General features: G+C 40.3%; 1 protein-coding gene across 1 annotated transcript; it reads right to left on the bottom strand.

Moving 5' to 3' along the window:
• Positions 1 to 1,644: 1,644 nt before the first annotated feature.
• Positions 1,645 to 18,091, bottom strand: CLDN1 (claudin 1). Its single transcript, XM_082624219.1, has 4 exons — positions 17,640 to 18,091; positions 8,276 to 8,440; positions 5,981 to 6,065; positions 1,645 to 4,272 (listed from the first exon to the last, which is right to left on the bottom strand). Exons 1-4 carry the CDS (start codon positions 17,860 to 17,862, stop codon positions 4,110 to 4,112), a joined length of 636 nt encoding a protein of 211 aa, XP_082480345.1. The 5' UTR covers positions 17,863 to 18,091; the 3' UTR covers positions 1,645 to 4,109.
• Between the last annotated feature and the right edge of the window lie 2,051 nt (positions 18,092 to 20,142).

Genomic DNA, 20,142 nt, shown 5'->3' with positions numbered 1-20,142 from the left:
AGTGGAATCCACTGGGAAACTCATACCTGATACCCTCCTCTCAGAGATTCTGATTTCTGTAACCTGGGTTTAAATCCTTGCTTGGAATTGGGAAGTTTCAAAAACCTCCAATGTTCAAATGCTTCCATGTTGTTATGGATAAGAACCACTGCATGGGGCCAAGCTCTTCCTTTTACAAATGAGAAAATAGTGGATGGAGATCTCCATAGCTCACAATGCTGATCAATAGCATAGCCCAGTGCTAGATTTCAAATTCATTTTTCTTCCCACTTAACACTCTTCACCCTCCTGGGGCCCAGGAAAGGGTCTTATTTATTTACTATATCCTTTATCCTTGTCAACATTTAATGGCACTGGCCCATGGTAGGTGTTCAGTAAATATTAATTGAATAAAGTCATATCTCTTGTCTAATTGCTGATATTGGCCATGTGGGAAAAACCTGTCAGTGGAAGATGGGTATTAAAAATACCGCGAGTTCTGCAGAGTTTGAGCATTGAGAACGTTTCTGTGTTTTTAAACTCAACAGTCTGTCCCCACATAATCCTGGAACCTGCAGTGACTTCTGCCAGTTTCCATGGTACCAGCTAGTTACAGAGATTTTAGGGCAGGTTGCGGGTACCTGGGTTATATCTGGGGTGGGGGAGGAGGAGACTGCAGAAATCTTGTACCTGAGCCACACTCAAAAGGAAGGAAAAAAAAACCCATTATCAGATTTTACTAGGATTAACAACAGGCTTTAAAAGGTTGGAATGTGGGAATGGTATGGAGTTTTCCCTGGACCTGGGCACGGATCCACATAGTAAGTACTAATTGATGAGTAGGAGAAACGACATGGTTTGCAGGACAATGGCCTCCATAACGAGGAGCTCACACAGAAGAGGTGTCTACTTCGTATGACTGACAATCCAGGTTTTCTCTTAAGAGTACTTGTCAGGAGCACTTAGGAATTGTATTACCTCTCAAACTTCATGGGTCTGGACCCCTCCTCAGAAATTTAAATTATGTAAAAAAAGTGGGGATTCTGATGCATCTGCTTAATTTAAAGGGACTGAGAATAATCTTAGTCTCTCACCCTTAAGGCTATGTCCACATAGAGCTCCACATAGAGCTGCAATCCTTTGTTTACAAGCCTGTCTCTTTAATACATAATAGGAGAGGTTACAACTAAGGCTTTATCAATTACTGATATTTTCAGATAACAGGTGAATGAGTTTCATCACTTGCTTTCCTAAGAAGTAGTTTTGGTAATAGTCATTACAAAAACAATAATGGATTTCTGGCTGTCCTTCTCTCTTCCAACTTGTGAGAAACAAAACTGCCTTAAGCTTTCACAATGATTTACAGTTGGTGATTTTATCCCTTAGTCATTTATTGTAGCATGTCCCCTTTCTATGGATGAGGAAAATGAAGTAACGTCTCCTGACATTCTCTTGTAGCACCACCCTTGACTAGGAAAAGCATAGTTGGAGAGAATAGGGCATTCCAGTGGGTGGAGCTACTCAAATATTTGACAGGTGGTGCAGAGGTACCATAGCTCTTTCCTAGTAACAGATGGTGAGTCAGATCCTATCCCGAGCCATCTCTTCTTCCAAGCATGGCAATCTTGAAATAAATGATTTAAAACAAAAAAACAAGGATTTATTTTATATTAAAAAAACACAATTTATTGAAAAAGACTAACACTTTATACAAATTCCCATTACAAAACCCTAAAATACATATTTGTCTGTTTCCAGGTATGGTAGCAGAGTACAAAAATATCAAAATTGGATAAATTTTGGTGTAACCATTCTGTTGGCCATTTTGGACTATAGATTTCAGAGTTTAGCAACTAGTAACCACATGTATTTATACTTGCCCATCATTAGGATCTATGTAGGTAGCAGAAGTTCTTTGAATTATACATTCTAGGAGCACAGACTTTCAGGATTGGAAGACACACTAAAATTTACTAGGTTCAAATCATAGGATGCAGTCCTTCGGATAATTTCCCCTATATGGTTTCACTATGAGTTACATTCCCAAACTACCTATCCTAGCAGTGTTAGCTGCCAGCTAATAGCAATACCTCTGATAACATCGCATAACAGATATCCACCTTGTATACCCTTGCAAGTTACTAAAAGTAAAAAAAAAATCTTCCATTCTTTGGTTTGCCAACAAGTACACTTCTGTTTCACCCATTACATCTGCAAACTTGTCCTAGGTCAAGTCCGCATTCCTGAAAGGAGAAAAGCTTAGCCACAAAAAGCATCAGGCCATAGTGACTGAAGAAAACTAAGACTGCCCTAGAATCCTTTTCACTTAGTAATCTGAAATTCACTTTAGTGTCTCATCACTTGAGAGGTTGGTTAAAGCAAGAAACCTATTGCTTACAATTTGTCTCTTTTCAGTCATTTGAAAAGTAATCCAAAACGTATGCACTTAAATTCCTTAATTCTTTCCCCTAGTATAATACTTTTTACCTCACAAAATCACACTTCCATGTATACCATCTCACTGGATCCCCACAACAGCCCTGAGAAGTAGGCAGGTCAGGAAGTACAATCCTCTTTTTATAAGTGAAGCAGTAAATCTAGGGCAACCAAGTGCCCTGCCCAAACTCACACTGTAATTGAGAGCACCAAGACTCACATCAGGTCTCCAGACACCGAAGTCAACACCCTTCCCATTACATCATCTTGCTCAAGTGAAGGAGCATTTTCCACAGACTGGAAAACTAAGGGCAATTGTTAAAACGGAACAGAGCACCAACAACATGGTGGCCACCGCTGAAAGGAAGGAAACGGGTCTGTGGAGAAAGGAAGGTGCCGAACGATGGGATGCCTGTGTGTAGGTTTGGTTCAATGACTTCTTAAGAGACAATTTAGCAAACAGAGACACTACTTAGGCATATTTCATGTTCAAAGAATGAGCATAATATCAACTAATTAATACTTACACCACTCTAGCAGCTGGTTAAGTATCATTATCTCAATTTAACAGATGGGAAAAGAGGAGAAAGATTAAGTGACTTGCTTACAGCTACAGAGAGAATATTTGTCATCAGGCTGTCATTACAGAAAGTCTAGCTCTTCATTCAGACAAAAAGGTCATCCCTCTCTGGGACGAGGTAAACTATATGAGAAAACAATACAGTTTGAGGAAGGGGACAAGAAAAAGGTAGTTTGGGAGGATATACAACTATGAATAAGTAGGTCAAAAAATTCAGTCAATAGAATTGTGTCACAACACTTGGGAAAGCAGCACACAGCTCCTCAATGGGACAAATATTTTCAAAGCAAACAAGTGTGTTACAGGTCAGAGTACAGGGAGCATATGGGAAGGTCAACAGGAATATACCATCTGGTCACACAGAAAGATCTGCTCCCAAAACTCTGGTCTGTAAGAGATTCTTATTGACTTTAGGAATTAAACTATAGGCATATAAATGTGTTATCAGAATCGAGAGTTAAGCCCAATCTCACAAAAAACAAAGTCATGAAGAATGACTGAATGGTGACAGAGCAAGTGCTATAAGATCATAGTAAAAAAAATATATGATACAAACATATGAAAAGGGCACATGTGAAGAACTGAAATAATTCATACTTGGTAAAGTAGGTCAGGTCTTCTGTGAAAGACATTAAAAGCTGATGAAGGAGGGTAAATGATATTTGACCTATTATATATGTATACATAAAGAAAGAAGAGAAGAATACCAAATAAACTATGTATTTAATCAATATAAATATATTTTTCTTTTTTTAGATATATTTTAAGAATGCTGGTACCAACATAATGAGGTTTTACTACCTAACTTTTTTATAGAAAAACATGTACATGTACATATCTATATATATTTAAAGAATGCCCTCTCCCCACATTTGAGATGATGACTCAGTGGGAAGCAGTAATACAAATAGAAAAGGCTCCCCTCTTATATTGAGGAAAGGAGATAAAATAAGACTAAGTCATTTTTAGCAATGGGTATTTAACAAAATATGTTCTTTTGGTAATACCACAGTTTAGACTACAATAGTCAAAATCTAAGATCTTAATGCCAATACAGTATTTCAGTGTTCATTTTCTGATTGTTCCAACAGGATTGTCTCCTTTTGCTTCTGTGTCACACATAGTCTTTCCCACTGGAAGGTGCAGGTTTTGGATAGGGCCTTGGTGTTTGGTAAGTTGTTGTTTTCCGGGGACAGGAGCAGCAAAGTAGGGCACCTCCCAGAAGGCAGAGAGAAGCAGCAGCCCAGCCAGTGAAGAGAGCCTGACCAAATTCATACCTAAAAAGAAGAGACAATGTATTTGCTTAATCAGTGAATCACTGGAAACTTCTCTAATATAATTAAAGAATGAAATCAATATCATACTCATTATATTTTTTCCATTGAATAAAATCCCCCATGACCTCTTTAAGTTTTGCAAAGTACTTTAAGGTTTGTGCACACACACACGAGAATGTTCACATTGCAGTTGTTGACAATTTGCAATAGTAGATCAGGCAATGTGGCATGCAACACCAGGTTAATTACACAAATAGTTCCAAAGACTTTTTCATGTGTAGGAGACTTGTAAAGCATGTTTATATATACCTTGGAAGTCAGGTTTGGACAATGGTTCCTAGGCTAAAACTTAACAAGTCATGCTATCACCAAGTAGCAACCAAATTCTACAAAGAAACTACTAGAGGGTGTTGGAGACTATTAGAGTTTTCAATAGTCAATCACTGATAAACACTGAAATCTGAAATTTATGGTTTTGCGAAAAAGACTTCTAAGCAGCTCATAGATCATTCTAGGTTAAGTTGATCCAGGTGGATGTATGAAGCCATAGTTCTGGGGAGAAGATCTGTGACTGATGGTGGACAATAAGGAGAGAGAAGGGCTGGATCTAGAGTTATAAGGCCTGAGTTTGAATTCTGATGCAAACTCTCAACTGCTAAATTTTGGGCCAGTAGCTCCTCTTCTCAACCTCAGCTGCTGCTTCTCTTAAAGCAGGATGATTCCATCTGCCTCACTGGACTGCTTTCAGGATCATGTGAAACAATGTAAATAAGTGTACAGTGCCTAGCAATTTATAAAGTGCTTTCATATCCATTACTGGTAAAATTTTAGCCTACTGACCTCCAGTAGATTCTGTCCTTATAGTGTAGATCTTATGGGATGGGTTCCAACACAATCATTGCAGTATGTGCTCTCCTCTATGTGGGTGATTTTATACAAAGAAGCATACCTTATCTCTCCACCACTGGGATTTTTCATCCATTCATCTTAGCATTCAACAAACAATAATTACATCTTAACATTCTGACTCAGAATATAGTTATTCGGCTTTAAAGATGTGAACACAGTGAGAAAAGAGCCGTGTCTCTGATCAAAGGGTGTCATTACGTGAGAGCCAAGAGTCAGCTCTTTAACTTCCACAACTTGCAATGTTAAGAAGGATGACCTTTCTAAAGTTATTTTTATGGTTGTGATGAAACACAAAATTTCAAAGTGCTAACTTTTCTTTTTCATAAATAGTTTTTTCATAAACAGGATTAAACCATTAGAAATGACATATTATTTGTTAACCTCTACAACAGTACTATTTTTTAAATCAATCATAAACTGTGTTTAGTTACAAATAATCACAAGTGTTAAAAGTTTCAGAATATACTTCAAAAATAAAATTTCAAATATGTTGGTATCTTTATTAATATTAAAAACATTTTTTAAATATGAAAAAAGGTCCAGCATACACTTGGAAAGTATACAGGTTAGAACTTTTCTAGTTTGAAGTTCATTTTCTTATCAATACAGGCCGTTAAAGCAATTATCAGACTATTTTTAACATGAGTCACAGGCCATTCAAATTATTTTCAAGTTTGACAGAAGTTCCATAAAATTCTGGATAGCAAATCTGGGAAGCTACGGCACTAGCTGGACTTTGCAGAACATTAAAAGGGTATTTTCTCAGAGAACAAACTATTTTAGGAGTGAACAGCATTACCTGGCATTGACCGGGGTCATGGGATCATAGAATTCTTGAACAATTCTATTGCCATACCATGCTGTGGCAACTAAAACAGCCAGACCTACAGAAATTCAAAACAAAAGACTGTTAATCACTATGGAACACTGAGCATAAATATAGGGCTCATTAAGTTTACAAGTATTTTACAAGAATTAAATCTCATCAATAGTGCTGACATTTTTAATTTAATCCATTTTAATTCAGACAACTTTAATTTAGGGAGATTAGAGGTTCAGACATGATTTATTCTAAGTATTCTCTTAAGACAGATGAAAATATTAGGTTGGAGTTAGGCTAGTTTATAATGTTCATGTCATCTTATTCACTTAGAGTTGAAGGTCACTGGCACAAACAACATTCTGTTGGAAATATTCAGCAGGTTCATGTCATTTAAGATCTCTTTCAAATATACTGTTATACATCACTGTGTTAGACTATTTTTGGTAAAACCAAAGTCCTTCTTAGTGAAGCTAGTCGCTTACAATACAAAAGGCAAGATGAAAACCCTTCTACATTCTTCTTGACCAAAACTCAAAATTCACATTTCTGAAGAATCAAAATGAAAGTAAATAGTAGCTAGATAGCAGGAACGAGTAGGACTAGTAGTAGGACTACTACGTAGTAGGACTAGTAGTCCTACTCTAGTAGTAGGACTAGATCACCTAAATTCCTACAGCCTCACTGGCCAGATGTGCCAGGTCTTGCCATGAGATTTGCTGAAGTGCCACATCAGATCAATATGTGCTGAACACTCAATTTCTCATGCCTTTCACATTTCAGTAAGGCCAGAGAAACTACTTAGTCAAAATAACCCACTCTATCATTCATAAGAAGTATACAACACCTTGATTTTTCTTATCCAAAGACATTAAATAACTTCTTTTTATAGCCATTCTAAAAATTCATCAATTTAGACAGATTAAATATTTCTATGCTACCCCCTCTGTTCCTTTCCTCCTACAAAAAATGTGGTCCAACCTAATTGCCTCTAATACTCGAGAGAAAACACCATTGCTTTGGCTGCTCAAGCAGATCATGCAAATGCTGTGGAACTTGAAAGCCTCACTCCCTAGGAAGTCCCTGAGACTGGGGAAGTGAGGTACCAGAGTTACAAGAAGGCAAGCGGAGGAAGGGTCTTACACAGTAAGTGCATTCACAGCCTTTGACGTAAAATCAAACTGTTGGGAATAAAATGCTATCCAGGAGTAATTTGAATAAACTTTAACCAAACCTTTAGCAAAGCCACAGGCACTCTTCCTTCATTATTGATGAAATCCACATACTTTTGTTAAAGAGAAAATGAGAAAAAACATCTAATTCTAGTGTTTCCTAGTGGTAGATTATATCACTGGTGTTGTTTTCAAAAACAATAGACTACTGCATACTACTATATATATATACATATATATATATATATAATATATATACTAGTCCATTTCAAAACAATAGACAACTGCTATATATAATAGTCTATTGTTTTATATATAAACACAATCTTATTTTATATAAACCTTGTTATAAGGCTTTACAAGTGACCTGTCCATGTCTTCTTCTGGCTTTCATTTTCTCAAAGGTCACATATCGACACTTGAATAAAGCAATACATACACATTCATTTTCTATGGAAAATGTAATCTCACTCTTTTGTCAAGGTTTTTTTCCAAGGCCTTTCTCTATTGTTTTCTTTCTTAACTCATTTACTCTTATCCCCTACCATTCCAACATTTCGCCTCCATTCCAACTGACCTTTCTCTTCACTGATCTATGGGTACCACCTGTTTATTCTGGAGTCAGATCTGCCCACGTGGAATGATGTCCTCATTTTCCTCCAATAATCCCAGTCTCATTCATTCCTCACACACCTGTATGACTGACACATTCTTTATGTTCTCTCTCACCATTCCCCATCTTTCCCACATAGTATCGGAAGAGACACTACAGAAATTTTCTGAATTACATAGAATTGTTCCTCAGTGTTTGCTAGATAGAAAAATCTCTCTTCACCTGGGGAGGATGGTTCTAACAACCAGTTGGCACCTGAAACCTCAAGGAATAGACCTGTCCACTGTGAATACAGATTTTCATTTGGTTCCTGTTTGAGAACGTGAAACTCAAATGGACTTAAGGTTTCTGTCTTCAGATTTTAAAGGAAGTGAATTCAATCGATTCAAGTGCAACAAATCCACCATAATCTCAGGAAACCAAAAACTATACCTTAACCCATGTCAGAGAGAGTTTAATAAGGTCTAAGGGGGACAGGGCCTCTCTTACCTGAAATAAGAAAGATCACGCCCCCAATGACAGCCATCCGCATCTTCTGTACCTCGTTGTCTTCTAGGCACTTCATACACTTCATGCCAACAGTGGCCACAAAGATGGCTACTAGTCCCAGCAGGACGCCAATCACCATCAAGGCGCGGGTTGCTTGCAGAGTGCCTGGCAGAAAACATTTTAGAACATGTAAAAATCATGCCTAGACCAACAAGAGAAGAGTGGTAGAAGACCAAGTATATTTCAATGTCCTATGGAAGAGAGAAAATCTAACCAGGAGTCAGGAGACCCTGCTTCTAGGGATGTTTCTGCAGGTAACCAACATAGTTTCTTCTCCAGAAAAACAAATACCTGGCTGAATGATGAATAAGAATTCCTCGAACTCTAACAGTTTATGTTTTCAACATTAAATTTAAAATCCTCTGAAAAAATAATTAATGATTTGGTTGAATAGGTTTAGCTGAGCTAATACATTTTTAATCCTTACTAATGGAGTTTTTAATTCTGAAATAACAATCATATGTGTTATCCTTAATGTTAAAACATTTATAATTAAAATGGTTTACAATATATCTTGGTAGTAGTCAATAGCTTTATACTCCACTCATCAAGCTGCAGAAAATGTGGGTGGGTGAACTTGGAAGACAACTAGTGAATTTCTCATAGATTATCATGGCTGGATAAGCAACACTGGTATCTCCAGTGATGGGGGTGGGGTGGGAGATATGAATACCATTTTCTTAGAACAAAACGTAATAGCCGGGCTTCCCTGGTGGCGCAGTGGTTGAGAGTCCGCCTGCCGATGCAGGGGACACGGGTTCGTGCCCTGGTCCGGAAGGATCCCACATGACGTGGAGCAGCTGGGCCCATGAGCCATGGCTGCTGAGCCTGCGCGTCCGGAGCCTGTGCTCCACAACGGGAGATGCCACAACAGTGAGAGGCCCGCGTACCACACACACACACACACACACACACACACACACACACACAAAAAAGGCTTTGAGATGTTATTTTGGAACATTGTAGGTTTATATTCGGAGATATCACCAGTTTTTAAAACTATTTAAACTGCTATATTGTAAAATAGCAGATAATTCAATGTAGTATTTCTCAGGATTCCACTAATTTTCTAATTTCCTGTTATTGTCATTGGTATACTAAGTCACGATCAAATCGATAGGGCCAAGTTTGAGATTATGCCAGTAAGTATCTTAAAGAGTAAAAAGGTGATACCATCACTGTGGCATAAAGACACACAGACTTTCAAAGAAAAAAGAGCTGAAACTACGCTGGTTAGATGAGTTTGATTAATTCTATCTTTATTTCCTCCTTCAAATAAAGATCATTATTTCTTTAACAGTGTTAACAGGTGACAAGTCTTTTTGCATATATAAATACTTACATTGTAACTAAGGATTCTATCTTGGGTGAGCTACTTATTATTCTTTGGGACCATCTTTTTATTATGTAAAGTGTGAATGATGGTTATCTCTAAGGAGAAGTTGGAACAATTGACTTCTTGATGGTCTTCAAAAGTGGCTGACATCATGGAAAGGTTTTATATCTCACTCTCTACTTTAGACCTAGGCTCAGGGTCAGTATTTTCAGGGTTGAGAACCTAGGCTACAAATCATAATTAAGACTAAAGATTTCTAAAACATCATTCAACTTTAAATTGTTAATTTTTCCATCCTTGCCATAACCAGGCAATCTATGATAAAATCATAGTAACCACTTTCTGAAAGTATCAAAGGCATTTTTTTTAACAGCATTTGAGAGATATTTTGGAAGCCAAGATAAATTTTTACTTGATTCAATTAAAATCAAATCATAGGCACTTCCATGCTCCCCTCATAGATCTACTTCCCCATAAATGTGTGTGCACGAGTGCCACACACTTATTGTAAGATTCCAGGGTGGTACAAGAACTCCTGGATCAAAACACAGGTTTCACGGACCATGGGTTTGTGAAACTTCTTCCTTGGAATCACAAACCATACTGTGGCATGAAGAGGAAAATACTAAGGACTCCACAGTTATGGTGTGTCCTTCCTTTTGGTTTACCAACAGTTTTTGCAAAGACAGTCATTACTTAGAAGGAAAATAAAAAATAACTAAACTCTTAAACATAACACAGATTTCAGATTTGGTCCTAAATTCCACTTAGAAGGAAAGCATTTCATGCAAAGGAACACTGGAAGAGGAGATACTGAAAGTCACAGCGATCCATGTGGAGGACAGGGTGACCACCTGTCCATTTGCCGAGGACTCTTTCAGTTTTAAAACTACAAGTCCTGGGCTTCCCTGGTGGCGCAGTGGTTGAGAGTCCACCTGCCGATGCAGGGGACACGGGTTCGTGCCCCGGTCTGGGAAGATCCCACATGACGCAGAGCGGCTAGGCCCGTGAGCCATGGCTGCTGAGCCTGCGCGTCCAGAGCCTGTGCTCCACAACGGGAGAGGCCACAACAGTGAGAGACCCACGTACCGGAAATAAATAAATAAATAAATAAATAAATAAATAAATAAATAAAACTACAAGTCCTGACTCCTGAGAAGGTCTTCAATCCTGGACAAACTGGCAAAGCTAGTACTACTGGAGGATGGTAGGATGTAAAAGTAAAATGAGGTGGGTTAGCAAGGTAGGCAGAAGGCATTTATCATGTAAGGCTTTGCAAGCTAGGGGAAGGGGTTTGGAGTATATTCTAAGTGTGATCAGAAGTCACTGGAGGGTCTTAAAGAAGAGGTGACAAGATTTTTACCCTTTGTCTTCATATGATAGCCCTTCAAGTATGTATAGCCTCTTACATCTCTCAACAACCTTTTGCTTTGTTTGTCCATTAAGCTCAGTTTTCCAACCCTTTATTCACCACTGTGGTTGCTTTCTCTGATCTCTAAGTGTTCTACTTTGTTTGAGTTGTAGGGCCCCAAACCAGACTCAGCTTCTATAATCATTCTGATCTGTGCTTCATGTGAAAACAGCAGGCCACCAGCCCAGCAGGTCTAAGCACTTGGGTCACAAGGTACTCTTCACGAGGAGTCTGCTGGGCCTCAATCTCCTGAGTCAGGCTTGTATAAAACCACCCAGGCAGGGAGCGTACATGGATCAACCACTCCAAGGCTCCACCTGCACTCGTCTGGAATTATCTCATTTTCACTGTCCTCATCTCTAAGTTTGTTCCCCTTTCAGTTCTCAAAGAAAACACATTTAATTCATGCCCCATTTTACTCGTTCCACTACTTTTACAAAAGTTCTAAGGGGGAAGGGATAGATATTGTATTCTGTGTGCTACAAACCCTAGTATGTTTTATTTCTTTATAGAACAATGTATCATTTTCATAACGCACAAAAAATTATGGAGAAAATGGGGGGAAAAAACCCGGGGGGAAAAACCTATACTCAGGAATCATGTAAACCATATAGAGCAAGGGGATCATTTTTTGTTTTGAAAAATCTGACATAGCAATAGTGTTATTTTGTGAAGCAATTTTTTTTTTTTTTTCATTTACGTCCTGGTATCCACTGACTTAGGAAATTTCACAAAATCTCATCTTGCATCACTGGAGACGTCTGGATGAATTCTTAACTATAGTGATATGCGGGGCGGGGGGGAATGTAAAAATACAAAAAAAAAAGGCTGAGAATAATAACAGCATGAAAACTCACTAGTTGGGCATATGTAATGGTGAATTACAAATCAAAGTAAGCAAGTGTTGTATTACAAGTTATGAGGGTTTTATGTGCAGATAGAATCTAAACCGCACAGTTTTAAGCTGGAACCAGATGAATCCTTCAAATTAATGTCTTATGGAAGCCTTTTAAGTCAGAGATCTAAAATATGTAATTGTGAGCTCCTTGATGATTTGGCCAAATATTTGTTCATATTTCCATCCAAAGCACTAAGAACAGTACCTGGCAAGCTTCATGGATTACTCAATCTGTGTTCAGTGAATTTAAATTTGAACATGTCTTTATCCTTTAAGAATTCTACTATGATAGGTAAAAATACTCTTTTGTGTTAAGCTTAATCTTTGAAATAATACTGAGAAACGCTTTCTTAGAAAGCCTCAGAATACTAAAATCTTGATACATAAAGCCAGATCTAGTTTAGATCATTAAAAGCTAGAAACTCATCTAGGGAGAAAAAAATCATACTTTTTGTTTAACCCAATATAATTTTTTAAAATTTTCTAAATTTCTAAATTATGCATCTAATTAGCTTCCAAGATGAAGTTTTCTTCTGGTGGAACAATGATCAGTAGGGCAGAGAAGTTGAGAAATATTTGAAAGCTGCAAAATATTTTAGACTAGAGAGATACAGTCTTGAACTATTATCTCTGAGTTGACCTGATTGGCTCAGATCTAGAAGCAAATATGTTCCTTTCTGGCCCACTAAATTTGCAGATACCTCTACAATATTATTAGCAGCGACTAAAGTTGTCTTTGGAGAAAATGGTTAGCAAACATTCAAAAAGTTACACTATTGCTCCTCATCATTATCAGCAGTATACGGAGAAGGCAGTCTTTTAATTATATTATACTTAGCTAGACTGATAATCTTGAGATTAAAGACTCCTTAAGGAGTTCTTACCACTTGCAACCTGAAAGTATAATTTGAAAACGTACTTACAAAGATCTCTACTTGTGAGACAAGAAATGAGTTAGAAGTTACTGATCTACTACAGTGAAGTTAATCAACATAAGCATAGAAAGACAAGCATAGACAAGTCAGTGGAATTGTTTTTTCTAAAGCTTTTCTAAAGTTTTACTATACAAGCAGCAGAATCTCCTTTAACTACGTGACATTGTTCATGCTGTTTACTAGCCATATTACTATATTATTACCCTATGATTATATATCACAAACAAAGTAGATTTTAATTATATCTCTATCCTCACACAGTCTCTCTTTGCATCAGTAGTTCCTTAAGAAGTATTAGGCAAATAAATAAACTGACCACTGGCTGACTAGAACAAAAATCCTCTTCTCTCCTCTGCAATTAAATGAACTCATCACAGAGTGTCACAGAACTATACTCGCATGACTTCTTCCCTTATTAAATTGTTCACTTTTGCTCAAGTTCAAAGTTTCTCAAGAGTCCTCATTGTTAGCGTTTCCATTTGATTGACGTATGAACTGGTGGCCGTTGGGTATGACCTTAGGACTCCAGCACAGTCAATAACTGTGGTCTGGGATGAGGCAGGGCTCACCACCTTTCAGGATGTGCCAAGCAGTTTTGCTACCTTGTTTGTTTCTTAGAGAAATTGCCTCATGATTAAATGTACGTGTCTATGTTACCTCTGTGCCTCTTACTCATCACTCCAATCAAGGAAACCTAAACCATGCCCCTTGCCTGTTTCTGCTCCATCACTGCAGTTATTAACAAAGAATGTTGGCACTGGAAAGAATCAACATTTGCATCTTACCAATCTTCTTAGCTGCATTTCTAGGAACACGGATAGGGCCTGGCTCATGCTTGTCGAATGGATGAATGAGTCATGGATTCACCTCCCCATTCCTGCCCTATTTCACAAGTGGGGAAACTACAGCCCAGAGAAATTGAGTGGATCACCATTATAAACATGGCTAGTTAGTGCAAGACCAGGGTAAGAAGTGAGTACTCAAGCCTGGCTTTGGGTTTTGACTTTCATCATTCCAAAAGTCAGAACTAATTCTTGAAACGGATCTGAACACAAACGGCCCCTTAAACACCCTTGATTCAGCAGGCATAATGCAGTCTAGGGAAGTGTAAGCAGGTGCCCTCCTCTCTGCCTGTGCTTCAAAGACTGTCCAAGTCAGTGATTTTGTTCTTTGATTGAGCCTAACATCATGGTGAGAGTGCTGGGAAACTTCACCCACAACCAATACTTATTAAAGCACACCAACACACATGTGGGTTCATGCAAAGCAAGTTGAACAGCCTAGAGGAACTTATAAACAAATTACAGAATCCCAAGGCTAGATGAGACTTAGAGAAAGTCTAGCCTAACCTCCCATTTGTCTGGGACTTGGATTTTTCCCTACAACATTCCTTCAAAACGCTTACTTATTCCTCTGCTTTCACACCTCCCACCATGCAACCTCCTGGGGCAACCCAGTCTTTGGACAGCTCTAGCTATTAAAGTCAAGCCAGAAGAAGCAATTAACTAAGCACATGAAATAGGCACTAGCTTGCCAAAAGTTTGATAATTGGATCAAAACAAGGCAAGATGTACAGTTTAATCAAGAGAAGTCGACTGCAACTCTATCTGACACTCTTTTTTGTATATTCCAACTATCAGTCATCGATGTCAATAAACATCCGTACTTGGATGGAAGTGAAACTGTCTCAACCATAGTAAAACCACAATCCACGGTATAAGATTTGTTTCCCCAGGAAGTTCCCCAGTTATATTTTCATAAACTGCTTTGCAAGAACCACCTAAAGAAGCCTGGCTGTATCTCCTTTCGTATATTTGTTTATGCACACCGTATCCCTATAGACACTGTCATGTGCTTTTTACAGCTGAAACTAATTAGAGAAAGGGAACAAGGGATTTTAACATATCTAGTGCTACAACCTTGATAAATCCCGGAATCTCGGCCCTAAGTTGCCAAATGGGCTCTACTGGCAAAAAGAACAAGGTACAATTTCAAGAAACTTCTAGCTAAGCTTTTTACCTAAAAGCACTTTGTGGAACACAACTTGTTACAAGGAACACTGCTTATACGTACAGATAATCCTGTTCACCTCTAGATGTCACAGAACTATACCAAAACCAGCCAATGAATCACCTCCCCAGCTCTCTACATCAGCTGGGTGTGAGCACAGCTGTCCAGGTAGAGAAACGGGGACAGGTAGGTTCTCTGGCCTCCATCCAAAGACATCTAGTTAGTTACTGGAAGGTTGGAAAGAGTACAAATGAGTCAAGTTTCCTTCTTCTGGGAATCAGTTTTGAGAGAAAGGCCTCAGCCCCACCTTCAATAAACTCTGGCTTTAACGAAAATGAAAAGAAATCTGATCTGGAGTTTAAAAAATTTCATCAGGAAGAAATCTCCAAAATGTGTATGGGGTAGAGGGAAGATATTGTTTAGATCTTCTGCCACAGCTTTAAAAACTGTAACAGCTCTATTCATTAGGAATAAATGAAAATAAAACATTTTAACACATTATCACGAGTAGGGATGACCTGTTTGAGTACTGACAACATGGATCAATCTGATTTCACTTGGTCCTTTAAGGCAGTTAACAGGAAACCTATTTAAACGTGTAGCAAATGAACTATTTTGATCAGAGGAATCAGAGACCTCTCTGGAACTGCCCTTAGAACGGTCTCCATCTGCCAATTCCTCAACATGACATGTCTGATACAATTCCTTACGTGTATTTATCCATGCATGGGTAGATTCAATGATTATATAAAGGTGTGTACCTAATATACTCCTTATGTTTGGCATAAAAGAATCCTAATAAGGTAACTTTGAAAAGCTGAAATGACAACACTAAAAACTACCGTATGTACACTGACTCACCAAATTCCAGAGGTACTCAAGTGGTTTAAACAGATTTGGCACAGATTTAACAACTCTAAAGTATATAGCTTTGGACAAAACCACATGCAGGAGGTGGACAAAACAACTGAAGTAACCTTGAGCGATGACAACACTGCTTACCATCAGCACACAAAGGGGACTTGTGGGCAGGCTTGTCTGTCTAGGCAAAGACTACGGAAGCTTTTCTTCAATTTAGTCCAAGTGCACGACAGACACAAGGTTCAGGACAACTAATGTAATATCTCAAGGAAGATACTCTAGCCATGAATTGTTATTACCTAAGTAAGTGGGAATTTAATGAGTTTCTGACAAGGCACTCAAAAGCTTCTATTTTAGGGCTTCCCTGGTGGCGCAGTGGTTGAGAGTCCACCTGCCGATGCAGGGGACACGGGTTCGTGCCCTGGTCTGGGAAGATCCCACATACCGCGGAGCGTCTGGGCCCGTGAGCCATGGCCGCTGAGCCTGCGCATCTGGAGCCTGTGCTCCGCAACGGGAGAGGCCACAACAGTGAGAGGCCCGTGTACCGCAGAAAAAAAAAAAAAAAAAAAAAAAAAAAGCTTCTATTTAAAAAAAAAATGAAAGGAAAAATTCTTGTGGTCTTTCCACCATCTTCAGGACTACATAATCCTTTCCAACCCGACAGAAGTAAGAAGCCAATATCCATTACACAGAAATTCCTTTGTGGAAGGCAGAAACTCAAGAGAAGACCCGCCCTCACTCTCCTGAACACTGAGCTCATCAGCTGAGTCTCCTTTGTGGCATTTGTCTTCAGTGGCTCCATTCTTCCCTTCATATTATGAAGGGAGGTTATTTAGAACTTCTCTTTGTTGTCATCCTTTTTCCACCTGCCACCCACCTTCACTTTGCAAAATAACATTATACAATCTGCCTCCTCTGAACACTCTTGGCTGAAAGCTAAACCCTCTGGAGAATCTTAAGAGGCTTCTTCAAGGCTATCCTGGTCATCCAGTGGGTAAGATTCTGCGGTCCCAACGCAGGGGGCCAGGGTTCGATCCCTGGTCAGGGAACTAGATCCCACATGCATGCCGCAACTAATAAGTCCTCATGCTACAACTAGGAGCTGGCATGTCGCAACGAAGACTCTTCGTGCAGAGACTAAGACCTGGAGCAGCCAAAAAAAAAAAAAAATTAAAATTGCTCCTTTATTTGAAAAAAAAAAAAAAAAAGGAGTCACGCCAGGGGATGCATAGGGGCTTCCTCACACTTACTGGATCTTAGAAGTCAAAAGAATCAAAAGATTCAAACTCAAGTGAGTAGAAGACATTAGGTTGGGACATTCCATGTAGGAATGTGATTTCTCCTATGAAAACCCATAGTAAAGATAGATTGAGAAAAAAAAATCCTATGTAGTAACTTTGGGATTATCTATTTAATTTTACAAACTGGAGAAGCTACCAGGCTCCAAACTTTTCAAGGCATATCATTTTCTTGACCCAACTCTACAGTTCTTCAATTTTCACAGAATCTGAGAATGTCCAGGAGAGGCCTAAGAGCTCAAGTTAGAGTTTGGCCTTCACTCGCTCCATCACCACCCCAGTCGTGGGCATGTAAGATGAAACCACACCTACAGAAAAGTGTCACCCAGGGTGTCAGAGGAAAAACAAGAGCTTAGGCCGGGGCCTCCCCTTCCCCAAGCCACAGGTCTCTCTCACTTCCTCACGGCAGATCACGTGATCAGAAGACTTGATCCACTGAAGGCTGATAGACATGTAACCACGCAACAGGGTCGTTTGGTAGCTACTACTCCAAAACGGAGCCACTGGGGGGTTGGGTCCCTGGGTCACAGCTGCGGGAGTAGGGAGTGCACTCACTGCTCAGATTCAGCAAGGAGTCGAAGACTTTGCACTGGATCTGCCCGGTGCTCTGCGACACGCAGGACATCCACAGCCCCTCGTAGATGGCCTGGGCCGTCACGATGTTGTCGCCAGCGTAGGAGTAAATCTTCCACTGGGGCAGCGCCGTGCTGACGATGGAGCCAATCCAGCCCAGGAAAGCCAGGACGAAGCCCAGCAGCTGCAGCCCCGCGTTGGCCATGGCTCGCTCGGGCTCCCGCACCGGCTCGGGGGCGGCCGGTGCACAAGCGGGAGTTTGCAGGTGCTCCCCGGGACTCCCGGGGGTGGCGGAGCTGCGCGGAGGAAGTTACTGCGGGGAGCCCTGCTCCCTGCGTCGCCGCTGAAGAAGCTCTGGATCCGGGTCCGGGCTGGCGCTGGAGTTGATAGGCGAGAAGCCTCGGCTACTTCGGGGCCGGGACTGAGACGCCGAGCCGCTGGGCGCCGCGATTTAAAGCAGCCCCGCCCCCGGCCGGCCCGGCCGTCGCGCAGCGCCCCCTGGCGGTTTCGGGGAGGCTTACGGGGAAGCGAGAGGGAGCGTGGGGGCTCGCGATGGCCCACGCGGCCGTGGCCGGAAGGTCCCGCCCCCTAAGTGGGGACAGGCCGAGGAGGAGCAGGCGCGCAGACTGTTCCCGAGCTCGCTTCCTCTCTTTTCTCCCCTAGCTCCTTTCCTCTGTTAGCCTTCCCAGGCTTTCCATTCATTCAATCTACGTTTATCCAAAAATGACTCCTTATGTCTAAACACTAAAAATGCATAAAGATGAAAAATAGAGACCTTAAGGGGCGCACAGTTTCATTTTCAACTTTTTTCCACTATCTGATTAAAAGGCATTCCCTGTCTCTCTCCACCCCTCTTCCCTCCCTCACACACACTTACCTCCCTTCGGTTCAGCCTCCTCCTCCTCCTTTCTTCCCTCTGCACCCTTCTTCCCTTCAAGATCTCTCCTAGAATCATATTTTTGCAAGGGTTGTAAGCAATCTTTATTCTTTATTGATTGGGAAATTGAGACCCAGAGAAGAAACGGTGATTTGCATAAGATCACACAGCAAGTTAGTAGCATATGCAGTACTTGGTTCTCAGCCCACGCTGCTTTCTAACTACTTCTCAGCTTGACCAAAATATATGTCCTTTGATCTATTATCATCCTTATGAAAATGCAGCCTACCCTGTCCCACCCCTACACGTGTACACACACACACATACACACACAGCACACACACCCCAACCTCTTTCCCACAGCACTTTGTCTTAGAGCAGTGATTCATTCTCAGAGGGACCCAGCCAATGGGCCTCTACTTCTCCAGAGGCTGTTTCATTAATGAATTATTAGATGCTATTCCTCAAAGGTGACAGCATCCCAAAAGTCCCCACCCCCAGCAGAAAGAGGCCTGGGATTAGAAAGTCTAGGTTCTGACTCCGTTTTTGCAGTGACTGGCTCTGGCCAACACCTCAGGTTTTAGTCTAGTTCAGCCTTTGGTTTCCCTGTACGGGTCTCTAAAGCCTCCTTCTTAGTAGTTACTCAGAAATGTACCTCAGGTGTTGTGGTCTGGAATAATTAAAATGTTTTCCCGGCTGCTTTGTGTATGTGGTGCCAGTGTGATGGAACGAGAAGCTTCTATGGTTTTAGTAAGAACAGAAACACCTGGGAGGCAGAGATAAACATGCTAAGGAGAAAACAAGATATGCTCCGATATTTACTATGGCAGCTGCCAGTTTGTAACAAGGAGGGACCAATTTAAAAAATAAATGTTAATAGTGTGAATGACCGGAGTGAAAACAACTCTACCCCTTGGGAGATTTTGGTAATGGGGGAGGCTATACACATGTGGGGCAAGAAGGAACATGGGAATCTCTGCACCTTTTGCTCAATTCTGCTGTGAACCTAAAACTGCTCTAAAAAAAAGTCTATAAAAAAGCGAAAAAGCAAAACACCCAAAACCCTACCACCCTCACTTCCACCTGGTTGTATCCAGATGTCTTTTGAAGGTTTAAATCCAAAGGATAAGTCTGCACAGAGATTTGGGGACTAGCAATGAATAGGGTAATACATGAGCTGGATGAAGAGATTTAATTTGGAGTAAGCAAGATTAAAACAAGTGGGTGATGTCCCTTATTTGAAAGCCACCTCAGACCCCAGGAAGGCTCTCAGGCAGCTCTGTAGGGCTGGACCACATCCAGGTTGAGTCTTCAGAGTCTGGGCCCAAAGTTAGCAGCTCCTTCTATGTCCAGATGAATGTTCTGTGGGGGTCTTGTGGTTGTAGATGAAGAGGTATCAATCACTTCTGATTTATTTGTTCCCCAGGACTATTAAGCTCAGAGGAGATTCTCATAATATGCTATAGGACTAGACCACCACCATGTGAATCAAATAGTCCTGTCTTTTTTGTTCCAGTCAGTTCAGAATTAAAGCTATTTAAAATTTTTTTTCTTTGTTGTTCAGATTAGATTAATGAAGACAATATTTGAGTTCAATGAACATACTTG

This window comes from Mesoplodon mirus (genome assembly GCF_964341445.2).
Source record: "Mesoplodon mirus genome assembly, chromosome: 6".
Taxonomy (NCBI): domain Eukaryota; kingdom Metazoa; phylum Chordata; class Mammalia; order Artiodactyla; family Ziphiidae; genus Mesoplodon; species Mesoplodon mirus.
Note: the sequence above shows the minus strand (reverse complement) of the source record. Positions and strands in the feature narration are given on the sequence as shown.

What these genes read in the sequence shown, in the direction of transcription:
- CLDN1 (XM_082624219.1), bottom strand. Translation starts at nt 17,862, where the DNA reads ATGGCCAACGCGGGGCTGCAGCTGCTGGGCTTCGTCCTGGCTTTCCTG. An exon ending in CTCCTTGCTGAATCTGAGCA is followed by an intron (nt 8,441 to 17,639) that starts GTGAGTGCACTC and finishes GTTTTCTGCCAG; the next exon opens with GCACTCTGCAAGCAACCCGC. An exon ending in ATGACCCCGGTCAATGCCAG is followed by an intron (nt 4,273 to 5,980) that starts GTAATGCTGTTC and finishes TCTTCTTTTTAG; the next exon opens with GTATGAATTTGGTCAGGCTC.